Here is a 15,293-nt window from a genome sequence, read left to right on the forward strand (position 1 = left end):
TTTGATGATTTCACATTGAATTCACATTAGTTGACAACTCAACCAAATGCAAATCAAAACTACATGTTGAACTGAGGTCTGTGCCCAGCGGGATTGTTCCCTGAGCAGAGATAGGATCTGCTGCCCTGAGGTGTGATGACTTATCCTGACTTACAGTTGCTTTAACCTGAGCAGGATTAGCAGCAGGCGCGGTCTAGCCACACGTGGGACACATACCTACATTTGACATCAGGGGACTGTGTTTGTGGTGTATAGACATACAGAACATAGGGAGCCCATTGTTTGTGTAGTTGTGTGTCAGCTGGAACAGCAGTAGTGATATTCTAGTGCAGCTGGTGTCTAGGGAGGAAGCGGAGAGAGACTGGGGAAGACAGCTGCAGAAGAATGTCTCTCCCTCCCTTTCTCTTTCTCCTCCTCCCTCTCTGCCCAGGGTAAACTCAAGGACTTGGAAACCTCCGAGACCTACTCAAAGTTCACTGGAGTTTAGAAGCATAATACTGTGAGGAGATAGAGTTGAAGTTGGAAGTTTACATACACTTAGGTTGGAGTCATTAAAACTCGTTTTTCAACCACTCCACAAATGTCTTGTTAACAAACTACAGTTTTGGCAAGTCGGTTAGGACATGACACGTAGTTTTTCCAACAATTATTTACATACAGAGTATTTCACTTAAAATTCACTGTATCACAATTCAAGTGGGTCAGAAGTTTACATACACTTTGGCTGTGCCTTTAAACAGCTTGGGAAATTCCAGAAAACAATGTCATCACTTTAGAAGCTTCTAAAAGGCTAATTGACATAATTGGAGGTGTACCTGTGGCTGTATTTCAAGGCCTACCTTCAAACTCAGTGCCTCTTTGCTTGACATCATGGGAAAATCAAAAGAAATCAGCCAAGACCTCAGAAAGAAAATTGTAGACCTCCACAAGTCTGGTTTATCCTTGGGAGCAATTTCCAAACGCCTGAAGGTACCACGTAAATCTGTACAAACAATAGTACGCAAGTATAAACACCATGGGACCACGCAGCCGTCATACCGCTCAGGAAGGAGACGCGTTCTGTCTCCTAGAGATGAACGTACTTTGGTGCGAAAAGTGCAAATCAATCCCAGAACAACAGCAAAGGACCTTGTGAAGATACTGGAGGAAACAGGTAGAAAAGTATCTATATCCTCAGTAAAACGAGTCCTATATCGACATAACCTGAATGGCCGCTCAGCAAGGAAGAAGCCACTGCTCCAAACCAGCCATAAAAAAAGCCAGACTACGGTTTGCAACTGCACATGGGGACAAAGATCGTACTTTTTGGAGAAATGTCCTCTGGTCTGATGAAACAAAAATAGAACTGTTTGGCCATAATGACCTTCATTATGTTTGGAGGAAAAAGGGTGAGGTTTGCAAGCCGAAGAAAACCCTCCCAACCGTGAAGCACGGGGGTGGCAGCATCATGTTGTGGGGGAGCTTTGCTGCAGGAGGGACTGGTGCACTTCACAAAATAGATGGCAACATGAGGGAGGAAAATTATGTGGATATATTGAAGCAACATCTCAAGACATCAGTCAGGAAGTTAAAGCTTGGTTGCAAATGGGTGTTCCAAATGGACAATGACCCCAAGCATACTTTCAAAGTTGTGGCAAAATGGCCTAAGGACAACAAAGTCAAGGTATTGGAATGACCATCACAAAGCCCTGACCTCAATCCTATGGAAAATTTGTGGGCAGAACTGAAAAAGCTTGAGTGAGCAAGAAGGCCTACTAACCTGACTCAGTTACACCAGCTCTGTCAGGGAGAAATGGGTCAAAATTCACCCAACTTGTGAATGTGATGAAAGAAATAAAAGCTGAAATAAATCATTCTCTCTACTATTAGTCTGACATTACACATTCTTAAAATAAAGTGGTGATCCTAACTGACCTAAGACAGGGAATTTTTACGAGGATTTAATGTCAGGAATTGTGAAAAACTGAGTTTAAATGTATTTGGCTAAGGTGTATGTAAACTTTCGACTTCAACTGTACATACAACCCAAGCTGTTGAACCAGGGTATTACAAACAGCACAGGAATTAAATCCTCCACATGTATTGATCACATCTTTTGCTTTAAAGCAGTATCACAAAATTCAAAAGGCACTCGCATATCTGAGCAATCTTTTTGCAGGTGCATGGCAACAGTTGAACAAGATGAAGGAAAAAGGAAGGAAAAAGGAAGGAAAAAGGAAACCGCACACTGCTCTTGATAGTATCACTGATATTTAATAAGCTTACGTATCGGCCTCAAGGCCTTCGTCAGAGCTTTTTGAAGCAGTATCGAAATACATCGGATGTAGTGATCAAAATTTGGTAGCCATATCTAGGAAAACCAAAAGTTCAAAAGGCTGGACCTAATATTGTGTATAAGAGGTTCTACAAGAGGTTTTGTAGTGATTCCTATGTTGATGATGTAAATAATATTTGCTGGTCTGTGGTGTGTATTGAGGAGCAACCAGACGCTGCACTTGACACATTTATGAAATTGCTTACTCCAGTTATAAATAAACATTCACCCATTAAGAATATGACTGTAAAAACTTAAATCCCTGTGGATTGCTCAGGAATTGAAAAATGTTGTGGTTGAGAGGGATGAGGCAAAAGGAATGGAAAATAAGTCTGGCTGCATAAGCGATTGGCAAACCTACTGCAAATTGAGAAATAATGTGACTAAACAAAACAAAAAGAAGAAGAAACTATACTATGAAACAAAGACAAATCATACAGTATATAAACCCAGCAAAAAAGAAACGTCCTCTCACTGTCAACTGTGTTTATTTTCATCAAACTTAACATGTGTAAATATTTGTATGAACATAAGATTCAACAACTGAGACATAAACTGAACAAGTTCCACAGACACGTGACTAACAGAAATTGAATAATGTGTCCCTGAACAAAGGGGGGGTCAAAATCAAAAGTAACAGTCAGTATCTGGTGTGGCCACCAGATGCATTAAGTACTGCAGTGCATCTCCTCCTCATGGACTGCACCAGATTTGCCAGATCTTGCTGTGAGATGTTACCCCACTCTTCCATCAAGGCACCTGCAAGTTCCCGGACATTTCTGGGGGGAATGGCCCAATCCCTCACCCTCCGATCCAACAGGTCCCAGTCGTGCTCAATGGGATTGAGATCCGGGCTCTTCGCTGGCCATGGAAATCACGCACAGAACGAGCAGTATGGCTGGTGGCATTGTCATGCTGGAGGGTCATGTCAGGATGAGCCTGCAGGAACGGTACCACATGAGGGAGGAGGATGTCTTCCCTGTAACGCACAGTATTGAGATTGCCTGCAATGACAACAAGCTCAGTCTGATGATGCTGTGACACACCGCCCCAGACCATGACGGACCCTCCACCTCCAAATCGATCCCGCTCCAGAGTACAGGCCTCAGTGTAACGCTCATTCCTTCGTCGATAAACCCAAATCCGACCATCACCCCTGGTGAGACAAAACCGCGACTCGTCAGTGAAGAGCACTTTTTGCCAGTCCTGTCTGGTCCAGCGACAGTGGGTTTGTGTCCATAGGCGACGTTGTTGCCGGTGATGTCTGGTGAGGACTTGCCTTAAAACAGGCCTACAAGCCCTCAGTCCAGCCTCTCTCAGCCTATTGTAGACAGTCTGAGCACTGATGGAGGGATTGTGCGTTCCTGGTGTAACTCAGGCAGCTGTTGTTGCCATCCTGTACCTGTCTCGCAGGTGTGATGTTCGGATGTACCGATCCTGTGCAGGTGTTGTTATACGTGGTCTGCCACTGCGAGGATGATCAGCTGTCCATCATGTCTCCCTGTAGCGCTGTCTTAGGCGTCTCACAGTATGGACATTGCAATTTATTGCCCTGGCCACATCTGCAGTCCTCATGCTTCCTTGCAGCATGCCTAACGTACGTTCACACAGATGAGCAGGGACCCTGGGCATCTTTCTTTTGGTGTTTTCAGAGTCAGTAGAAAGGCCTCTTTCGTGTCCTAAGTTTTCATAACTGTGACCTTAATTGCCTAGCATCTGTAAGCTGTTAGTGTCTTAACAACCGGTCCACGGGTGCATGTTCATTCATTGTTTATGGTTCATTGAGCAAACATGGGAAACAGTGTTTAAACCCTTTACAATGAAGATCTGTGAAGTTATTTGGATTTTTACGAATTATCTTTGAAAGACAGGGTCCTGAAAAAGGGACGTTTCTTTTTTTTGCTGAGTTTAGTAGGATAGTAAAAAGCTTTGGAGCAGCTTAAATAAAACTTTGGGCAAAAAGGCAAACTCAGCTCCATCATTTATTGAATCAGATGGGTCATTCATCACAAAACCAACTGATATTGCCAACTACTTTATTGATTTTTTCATTGGCAAGATTAGCAAACTCAGGCATGACATGCCAACAACAAACACGGAACCAACACATCCAAGTATAACCAACCAAATGATGAAAGACAGAAAGACTGTCACGTCCTGACCAGTATAAGGGGTTATTTGTTATTGTAGTTTGGTCAGGACGTGGCAGGGGTGTGTTTGTTTAGAGTGCTTTGGGGTTTGTTGGGCTATGTTCTGTTTTAAGAGGGGTGTTTGTTTAGAGTGTTTCGGGGTTTGTTGGGTTATGTTCTCGTTAGTCTATTTCTATGTTAGTTCTAGTATGTCTATTTCTATGTGGTGTTTGTTGGGTTGACCTTCAATTGGAAGCAGCTGCTCCTAGTTGCTTCTAATTGAAGGTCCTATTTAAGAGGGTGTTTTTCTATGGGATTTTGTGGGTAGTTGTTTTGTGTATAGCTGTATGCCTTACAGGACTGTTTGTCGTCGTTATTTTTGTATTTTATTTTGGTTTTCCTTCTTTCTGCCAATAAAAAAGAAGATGAGTATACACATTCCCGCTGCATTTTGGTCCAATCCTTACGACGCCCATGACAAAGACATTGTGATTTTGAATACTGTAAAGTGAGTGTGGAAGAGGTAAAAACATTATTGTTGTCTATCAATAATGACAAGCCACCTGGGTCTGACAACTTGGATGGAAAATTGCTGAGGATGATAGCGGACGATAAGGTCCCACAGTTGACAGTGCATGTCAGAGCAAAAACCAAGCCATGAGGTCAAAGGAATTGTCTGTAATGCTCCGAACAGGCAAACAGGATTGTGTCAAGGCACAGATCTGTGGAAGGGTACCCAAACATTTCTGCCGCATTGAAGGTCCCCAAGAACACAGTGGCCTCCATAATTCTTAATTGGAAGAAGTTTGGAACCACCAAGACTCTTCCTAGGGCTGGCCACCCGGGTCTTGGTCAAGGAGGTGACCAAGAACCCGATGGTCACTCTGACAGAGCTCTAGAGTTCCTCTTTAGAGATGGGAGAACATTCCAGAAGGACAACCATCTTTGCAGCACTCCACCAATCAGGCCTTTATGGTAGAGTGACCAGACGGAAGCCACTCCTCAGTAAAAGGCACATGACAGCCCGCTTGAATTTGCCAAAAGGCACCTAAAGACTCTCAGACCATAAGAAATAATATTCTCTGGTCTGATGAAACCAAGATTGAACTCTTTGGCCTGAATGCCAAGCGTCATGTCTGGAGGAAACCTGGAACAATCCCTATGGTGATGCATGGTGGTGGCAGCATCATGCTGTGGAGATGTTTTTCAGCAGTAGGGATTAGGAGACTAGTAAAGATCGAGGCAAAGATGAACGGAGCAAAGTACATGAAGTCCTGAGCGCTCTCGAGCAGGTTTTCAGACTGGGGTGAAGGTTCTCCTTCCAACAGAACAACAACCCTAAGCACACAGCCAAGACAACTCAGGAGTGGCATCTGGACACATGGAACTCTATTCCACATCAAGTAACTCACTCAAGCAGTAAAATAAAAATGATAAAATACACCTAATGGAACAGCGAGGACTGTCAAGAGTCACACACACACGTACTGTACACCTAGATTGTGTGTTGTAGTACAGTAGTGGCCAGAAGGCACACAATTAATGTATTGTGAGATCTGTTGTAAAATGTATGTTTACATTATTATTTTTAAATAATGTATATGTTACGTTCCCCAGCAAGAAACCAAATAATGTCACTCAAACAGAAGGGGGAACTAACAAAGAGTCATTGACAACAACCAAAACAAAACAGGTGGAGTTCTAGGAGGGGTTCTGAAAGACACTCATGGGGGTCTCCACTGACAGTTGACTAGCAACAACAACTGGAACCTGAAAGACACTCACCATGAGTGCCCACTGAATTTGCCCAAGAAGAGGCAAACAAAATAAAAACCCACAACTTAAAGACAAGAAGCAAATTAAAAAGGTGGAGCAAAACAAAATCAGATAAAATATTGTTTGTCTAGAAATCAAAATAGGGCGAGCCAACTAAAGGTATTAACCCTACGCATCTATCAAGACAACTTAAATAGCACCTGGGCCAGCACAGGTGAAACACCTTTCCACTAACGAGATGGCAAATAGCACAGGTGTAACACATACTGACTAACAAGGTAACATCAATCGGTGTGCCCTACGTGCTAATGAGCTATATGTGCTAACGAGCTATACGTGCTAACAAGCTATACGTGCTAACGCTAACGAGCTATACGTGCTAAAGTCCAACCTCAAAACATATATGGAAAAACCAATGCTTGTAACAGTATATTACTGCCTTCATTTTTGCTGGACTCCAGTAAGAGTAGCTGCTGCCTTGGGGTCACATACTGGTCCACGCGGAAGAGTGGAGGCTCCATGTTCAGGAATCCCACTCTCACTACATGGAGTATTGACTATCCAGTGAGGTGAAACCTTCAGAATGTAGAAAGAAATGTGATAAATAGAGCCGACACATTTCCGCAGTTTGGCATTATTGGAATGACTCATGAACTGGAGGCAGCTCTGCAGGGTAGTCACGAGCTGCCACAGTCATAAAATATGATTTAAAACCTAACCACCCTGCTAACCTTATGCCTAACCCTTATCTTAAATTAAATTGTTTTCATTCATTTTTACAATATATAGCCAATTTTGACTTTACAGCTGGCCCATCTAGTGGAAATTGCTCAGTTCAGCCTCCAGGACAAGATCAAATCAAATTAAAGTTTACTGGTCGTGTAGAGTTTTGCACATTATCACAGGTGCAGCGAAACTCTTATGTTTCTAGCTGTGTACAGATTCATCCCAATAAACGTCAACCTGCCTCATTTCCCAATGAGCATGACTATCATCTGTACATTTCTATCTGAATGTTGTTCAATGTTGCACCCTCCTAAACGGGCCCAGGTTCAGTGTGGTTGATTTTAGTTTGTCATACGTGGGAAGGACAGAGTGGGCATCTGTCTTTAAACAAACTGGTTTTGTCTGGTTTACAGCTTATGCAGAGACAAAACCAGTTTGACTACATAGCTGTGAGAAAATGGAGTCAAAACCTGAGGCTAGCAACAGTTGTTTACAGCTATGACACTTTATACTCTGCTACTCTGATATAGGTCAATCAAATGTATTTATAAAGCCCTTTTTACATCAGCAGATGTCACAAAGTTCTATACAGAATCCCAGCCTCAACCCCAAACAGCAAGCAATGCAGATGTAGAAGCACAGTGGCTAGGGAAAAAACCCTAGAAAGGCAGGAACCTAGGAAGAAACCTAGCGAGGAACCAGGCTCTGAGGGGTGGCAAGTCCCCTTCTGACTGTGCCGGGTGGAGATTATAACAGTACATGGCCATTAAGGCTGATTGTACTCCAAGATGTTCAAACGTTCATAGATGGCTAGCAGGGTCAAATAATAATCACAGTGGTTGTAGAGGGTGCAACTTGTCAGAACATCAGGAGTAAATGTCTCTTGGCTTTTCATAGCCAGGCATTCAGAGGTTGAAATAACAGATGTGGTAGAGAGGTAACACGTCCGGTGAACAGGTCAGGGTTCCATAGCCGCAGACAGAAGAGTAGAGCAGCAGCACGACCAGATGGACTGGGGACAGCAAGGAGTCTTCAGGCCAGGATGTCCTGAGGCATGGTCCTAGGGTTCAGGTCGTCGCAGAGGGGAGGGAGAGAGAATTAGAGGGGGTATACTTAAATTCACACAGGACACCAATTAAGACAGGTGAATAACACCAGATATGACAGACTGACCCTAGCCCCCCAGCACATAGACTATTGCAGCATAGATACTGGAGGCTGAGACGGGGGGGGGGGGGGGCATATCAGATCCTGGATATCAGATCCTATATGATAGCGGCATATAGGATCCTGGACTTCCTGACAGGCCACCCCCAGGTGGTGAGGGTAGGTAACAACACATCCGCCACACTGATCCTCAACACAGGGGCCCCTCAGGGGTGCGTCCTCAGCCCCCTCCTGTACTCCCTGTTCACTCATGACTGCACGGCCAGGCACGACTCCAACACCATCATTACATTTGCCGACGACACAACAGTGGTAGGCCTGATCACCGACAACGAGACAGCCTATAGGGAGGAGGTCAGAGACCTGGCCGTGTGGTGCCAGGACAACAACCTCTCCCTCAACGTGATCAAGACAAAGGAGATGATTGTGGACTACAGGAAAATGGGAATGAGCACGCCCCCATTCTCCTCAACGGGGCTGCAGTGGAGCAGGTTGAGAGCTTCAAGTTCCTTGGTGTCCACATCACCAACAAACTAACATGGTCCAAGCACACCAAGACAGTCGTGAAGAGGGCACGACAAAACCAATTCCCCCTTAGGAGACTGAAAATATTTGGCATGGGTCCTCATATCCTCAAAAGGTTCTACAGCTGCACCATCGAGAGCATCCTGACTGGCTGCATCACTGCCTGGTATGGCAACTGCTTGGCCTTCGACCGCAAGGCACTAGAGGGTAGTGCGAACGGCGCAGTACATCCCTGGGGCCAAGCTTCCTGCCATCCAGTACCTCTATACCAGGCAGTGTCAGAGGAAGGCCCTAAACATTGTCAAAGATTCCAGTCACCCTAGTCATAGACTGTTCTCTCTGCTACCATATGGCAAGTGGTACCAGAGCGCCGTCTAGGTCCTAGAGGCTTCTAAACAGCTTTTACCCCCAAGCCATAAGACTCCTGAACATCTAGTGAAATGGCTACCCAGACTATTTGCTTTTAACCCCCCCCCCCCCTCCACACCACTGCCACTCTGTTGTTATCTATGCATAGTCACTTTAATTAACACAATCTACATGTACATACTACCTCAACTAACCAGTGCCCCCGCACATTGACTCTGTACTGGCAACCCAAAGTATATATTGTTATTTTTTACTGCTGCTCTTTAATTACTTGTTACTTTAATCTCTTATTCTTATCTGTATTTTTTTAAACTGCAGTGATGTTTAGGGGCTCGTATGTAACCATTTCACTGTAAGGTCTACACCTGTTGTATTCGGCGCAACAGACCACCAACCTACCAGACTGAGACAAGGCTGAGTATAGCCCACGAAGATCTCCTCCACCACACGAGGTCGAGGGGGTAACATCTTCTGTGTCAGTGTAAGGTTCTGGGTGTAGCTGGTGCAGAGGAGTCAGGCGCAGGACAGCAGAGATGAGTAACACAATGAACTTTACTCAAAACTTCCAAATACATTAAGTAATACCGAGCCCACAAACATCGGACCGAACTTACAATAAAACAATCACTCACAAAAATCATGGGGAAAACAGAAGGTTAAATAATGAACATGTAATTGGGGAATTGAAACCAGGTGTGTAAAACAAAGACAAAACAAATGGAAAATGAAAAGTGGATCGGCGATGGCTAGAAGGCCGGTGACGTCGACCGCCGAATGCCGCCCGAACAAGAAGAGGGACCGACTTCGGCGGAACAGTCAGGCATATTTCATCCCTCTAACTTGTCCCTAGCAAGTGCAGGGAAATAGATATGTTACTGTGGTGATGGTTAGAACAGAAGTAGTAATTACATAGTCTGGTGGAAAAGAGGTTGAAAATGTTTGTCACAGTCACATGGAAAAACATCCCAATCCAAAGCCATTCATCCAACACTTTACTGAAACTGATTTATTTAGGGGGGGGGGGGATTATAGCAACGTAAAAGAGTCATTATCGTCCTGAGCTCTTTAAGTTCATTATCTTAAGTAAAAAAAAGCATTGTATTTTCTTTACGGTAAAACCCAATTAACTAATTACACTGGCTGAAAGAAGACAAATTTAAGTGATTGATTAAATGGATCTAGATTTAAATCCTGTGTTTTACTGAATCAGTTACAGGAGATTTGTTTTTCGGTTCTTCTCAGATCCTCAACAGATGTCATCACTACCATTTTATAGACTAAAACATGAATAAACTGGGGACATAGCTCAAAATGTTTGTTTTAATTCAAACACATTTCAAATTATACAAACGACTAAGAACCAGCTTGACAAATGTGATGGTTTACTATTCATAACATGCTTCTTAAAATATATAGAAAATGCTCCAAAAACAGTTCTGTACAATCTATTTACATTATCAACATGTACATACAAATTCCTTCTTGAGAGGAATCGAAAGCACCAGTCCATGGATTCCAGCATGGGATGCAATAAGCACTTAAAACTGACATTTTGTCTCACTGCACTGAGCAATAAAATGAAGCCCTGTAATAGTGTGGACGTTTTACATAACCGGCATTGATAAAGTGTTAACATGGTCTTTGAAAGTATAAAAGCTGACATGGTTGAGTCTAGACTTTAATGGTCTGAAGCATTTGGCAGTAAAGATGATCAAAGTACTGAGAACAAGAGAGAGGTCCAAATACTGTGTTAAATGGCTGGTGCAAAAAGACTGACAACCTAAGAATAGCTGTACAGTATCTACAAACACTATCATAGAATGGGCTCTAGAAATTAGTAGTGACTGGAGAATGTTTCAGCAGGTCGCCATTGCTAGTCATCTTCACACTCAAAATCCAATTTCAATCCTTCATTTCAACATTTAAAAGTGTCAATATTGGAGAGATCTGTCATTGTAATGGTGAGCATACAGCTTGCCCAATTATCGATCTTGCAGGACAAGTCTTGTTCATTATCCTCCATCCTCATCCCAGCCTCTCAGACTAACCCAACCAGCCACAGCACCAAGTGCAACTCAGTGCACAGACACCCCCCCCCCCTAGCATTCCAGAACATTCAGATCAGGTGACCGTCTTGTCATTCTGCTTTCAGAGAGCGTATGCAGGTGGATCTACTTTGGCAATTCCGTGTATGAGAACTCAAATCAGCTGTACTTAGACTTAAGGTCCTCCCCTGTGTGAATTCCACAGTGGTTGATATTTGAATCTTTGGATCCTTTTACCATCCAGAGAAACAGGTAAGTGCAGTCCAAGGCACATGTTAGTGTCACAAAGTGGAAGTTGAGAAAGTTGATGGCCCTGACTGCTACACTATAGTTCCAGGTTTGGAGGAGCCCTCGTGCCAGTAAAGTCTCTGGTCATCTGGATCCAAGCTGCAGTTCGTTTGGCTGTTGATGTAGGTTTCTGTTTGCTTCACATCTACATTGGGTCTGCAACACATACAGGATGTATACAGGTTAGGCTAGCAACAAAAAACTGGTAATACAATCCAAGAAAAGAGACATCTCCACTGGTGAAAAGTTATTTGAGTAATTTAACCCTGGGTTGTTACTTCATTGGAATACAGCACTGGAGAAATGAAATGGAACACTCCACCTTTAAGAGAGTTCTATCCCAGTTTCAAAATGACAGGTGTTAGTTAGTGTGTTCCACCAGGATTAAACTATTCACACACCTTAAAACAAAGCAGATGGACAGATGAACAACAAGCATCAAACACACGCAGCATTCAAATAACCAAAATGCAGGGTCACTTTCCTTCTTCCACAGATACCACCACTTCCAGAGCTGCTGCCCCACCACCCCCACCACCACCAGTGTACACCACCATAGAGTAAAGAGTACTAGGACAACCAAAGCAGTCTTGTGTTGTTGTTTTTTTACTGCCATGTACAAAATGAGTCACCACCAACACCATAGAATCTGTGGCGGTAGTTTGTTTCTTCTCTCACCCTTTCTTTAGCGCGGGTGTTTAATTTCGCTGGTCAGAACTCAGTACCATGACAGGCACCAGCATCAAACCTCTCTAATGACCCTGTAGCCACTGCTGGCCCCGGCACCAGTCTATCACAGCTCCTCCACCCATACCCTGCTGGGGGACATCTGTGCACGAGAGGGTCAAAGGTCAGTGATAGTGATAATGGGGAGGGAGAGGAGACAGCGGGGGTAACTGACAGTTTAAGTGGTGTATGTCTATGCACACCCCTTAAGAGAAACGTGACTGCTGGATGACAATTTGGTATGGCAGCTGAAAGAGATGGCAGAAATGAACAACAATCATAAAAGCCATGCAGTTACCTTATCATAAAGAGGGAGAGAGAGACAGCCCAAACAAACAGCTTTGATACTAATTGAAAAAGAGAAGCCCAAAGCACAGACCAGGACATTGTTTTAGCTCACTTTAAAAAAAACAAGCAAGCAATGAAGTCACGCTGAGGACAGACTGGTAGCTAGTTACTTACTACTATCGTGGGCTACACTTAGCAAAGGAGACTTTACTAAGCCTCTGGCTTCTGTAGCTGTGGGGCTGCAGCAGGGGACTGGAGCCCTGGCCCACCTGCCCTGGCCCCGGGCCCAGCCGGAACCCACAGCCAGGGGAGGAGGAAGGAAAGGAGGAGAGGTGGTGGAGGATAAAGAGCTAGCAGGGACAAAGGCACAGCACCTCTGGCCATCAGGGCTGTACCAAGAGCCCCTAGAGTGCTGGTAGGAGGAGCAAGAGGAGCCATATCTATGAAGAGAGCAGCCCAGTGGACAGTTAAAGCAGGAGAAGAAGAAGAACCATTCCTAAGGCCAGTAAGATGAAGAGCTAACCACTGGCTGCACAGACAGACGCTATAATCCATTTCAAGCAGCCATGCTAATTGGCCTGCAAGTGAGTGAGCACCAACTATCAAACTGTTTCCAATACTTCTGGGACATATCATGGTCAGCAAGGGAATGTCAGACACACAGGTCACAATGGTGTGTGGCCGATAAAACCAAAGAGAAGCTTCATTTTTTCCAGCGAGCATCCATTCTCCACAATGACACAGTAGTGGTGTTTAGCGCCATTGTTAAGTAGGATCAGGGACAGCCAATCAGATAAGGAGCTGAATTGGGACTAAGAGTTACTTCTCTCACCTGTTGTGGGCGTGGTGGCTATATTGAGCGGTGCCGTAGAAGGGGTAAGGCTGCTGCACCGGTAGGGGCATGTGGAACTCTGACATACCCCCTCCCAGGTGACCGTGCCAGCCTCCTGCTGTGGAGGACTGCTGTGACGAGACTGGAACAGAAACCACAACAAAGAAAAGTTACAATAGGACAATTTACCTCTGAGATATAGAACGCAAATGAGTGACTGAATGTTAGCATTCATTGACATGCTTGAATGCAGAGTTGGCTGATGCGTGTCGTTTTGCATTGCCCATTTAAGTGAACGCAAATAATTGCCTTTGACTAACAGACTGGAATATCATTCTGTTTGCATGTGAGATGAGGGAGTTTGCAGGCTGTCTGTACCTGAGGAGTAGGATGTGTTCCTGCTGTAGGGAGCTGGCATGGTCTGGTAACCCAGGCTCTGCTGGGAACCCCTCTGGTTGTAGTCGTAGGCCTGTGGTTGCTTGTGGCTTGCATTGCGGTGGTACCAGCCTTTCAGGTGCTCTGCCACCAGCGCCTTCTGGATGTTCTTGGTCAAATGTTCCGTCCTGGGCAGAGCTTGACGGTTCCTGGGCGGCCTCAGGGTGGCGTAGGGGTTCTGAGCCATACTGTCCATCTCGTCGTCACCATAGCGACTGCTGTACGCATCATGTCCGTGGTAGGCCGGCGCGGCGTGGTACGAAGTGTTAACGTTGTAGTGACCCTCTAACTCGTTGTTGTACATGTAGACTCCGTTAGAGTAGGGCTCTGGGTAGCTGGGGTAGCCCGTCACGTAGTAGGCCGTGGTGGTGGGTCGTGGTGCCCGGGGGGGCTGGTATGTGTTGTTGCAGGCATCAGCCTGTGCCAAGTTGGGCATGCTGCCCGTGTTGGCGTAGATGTTGCCCTTCCTGCCACGCCGGCGATCCCTGGGGCGGTGGGTATGGTTCCAAGGCGCTGTATACTCCGCGCTGGATTGGCTGGTGTAGGATGAGCCATCGTCCAGGACCTCTGTGCTGTTGCTGCGGCGGAACGGGACGAACGCTGGCGCCGGGGGTGTGGTCTCTTGAGACTGGGACTCCAGACTGCCACTCCGCTGACGGAAATGCTGGGGGTCGTCATCTGACCTGGAAACGAACAACATCATGATGAACAACATGATCCTCTGTCCTTCTTATATACAGAGTTAGATTGATCACTACCTGACATAGGGTTAGAAATCCCATCCAGAAGTTATACAGAGAACAAAGGTCTAGACAGGATGCTAGTCTAATTGGGGCTCCTGGCCGGTGTTGAGGAACATCAGAGGCAGCTTTGTATGTGAGGGGTGTACGGAGGGCATGGAGGCCAGGGCCTGTATTCACAAAACATCTCAGAGTAGAAAATTGGTGCTGAGAACAAACATTTTACTCCTACTCTTATGGGTAAAAATAAAAGCTATGCATGAAGCCTTGTCGACATATTTAGGACACTTCATGAGCTGTCCTAACCAGTTAAGAGTTACCAGCAGGTGTCTTGATAATAGAAAAATGCAGCAAGTCAGTGGTTCCTGTTTTGATATTTCTACATGATCAACCCATAAATAATCTAGACCTACATGCAACAGTACCGCTTGCACTTTTGATAATGATTTCTTATGAGGCCTATTTCACATGATATACCTAAATAAATCATGTTTTTCTTTCGCTTATTGAATTACCTACATCATGTCATTTCAAGTTATCCCTTTGGAGCGCAACATCAGGTTGTTAAAACAGATGTCTGAATTGGGCATGCCTTAACGTTTGGCAGTTGAATTCATCTTGATCCTAGGGTTATGTTAACTTGATTGTGTTCGATGAAAGTTAGACTTTTTAAACGCTGTATGCGACATTATCGGCAAGTGACTTGATGCCTACTGTGCCAAAAAGATTTAGAGTTGTTAGACAGGAATGACAAGTGTGTTGATAAAACAGTTTTATGGTAAACATTCAGCTGTTAACAACAATAGGAATTTGTTAAAAAAGCCTTATGCATGCCAACACATTAGGCAATAATAAAGAGTAGGCAAAGTGATCATGTCAGGCTAATATTACAAGCATTTTGACCATTGCAACATTTGATGTACAGTCACATTC

At 44.6% G+C, this 15,293-nt stretch overlaps 1 protein-coding gene across 4 annotated transcripts in view; it reads right to left on the minus strand.

Moving 5' to 3' along the window:
* Nucleotides 1–10,312: 10,312 nt before the first annotated feature.
* LOC106565744 (FERM domain-containing protein 4B-like) overlaps nucleotides 10,313–15,293 on the minus strand; it is a 65,791-nt gene continuing 60,810 nt past the window's right edge. For 2 of the 4 annotated variants that reach the window (XM_045691829.2, XM_045691828.2), the window contains 3 exons: nucleotides 13,564–14,303; nucleotides 13,186–13,327; nucleotides 12,175–12,793 (listed from right to left, as the gene is read on the minus strand). In XM_045691829.2, the coding sequence (XP_045547785.2) occupies nucleotides 12,520–12,793; nucleotides 13,186–13,327; nucleotides 13,564–14,303 (1,156 nt within the window). In that variant the 3' untranslated portion in view covers nucleotides 12,175–12,519. The other 2 variants (XM_045691831.2, XM_045691830.2) reach the window with 2 other exon arrangements.

This window comes from Salmo salar, chromosome 12 (genome assembly GCF_965601325.2).
Source record: "Salmo salar chromosome 12, fSalSal1, whole genome shotgun sequence".
Classification (NCBI taxonomy): domain Eukaryota; kingdom Metazoa; phylum Chordata; class Actinopteri; order Salmoniformes; family Salmonidae; genus Salmo; species Salmo salar.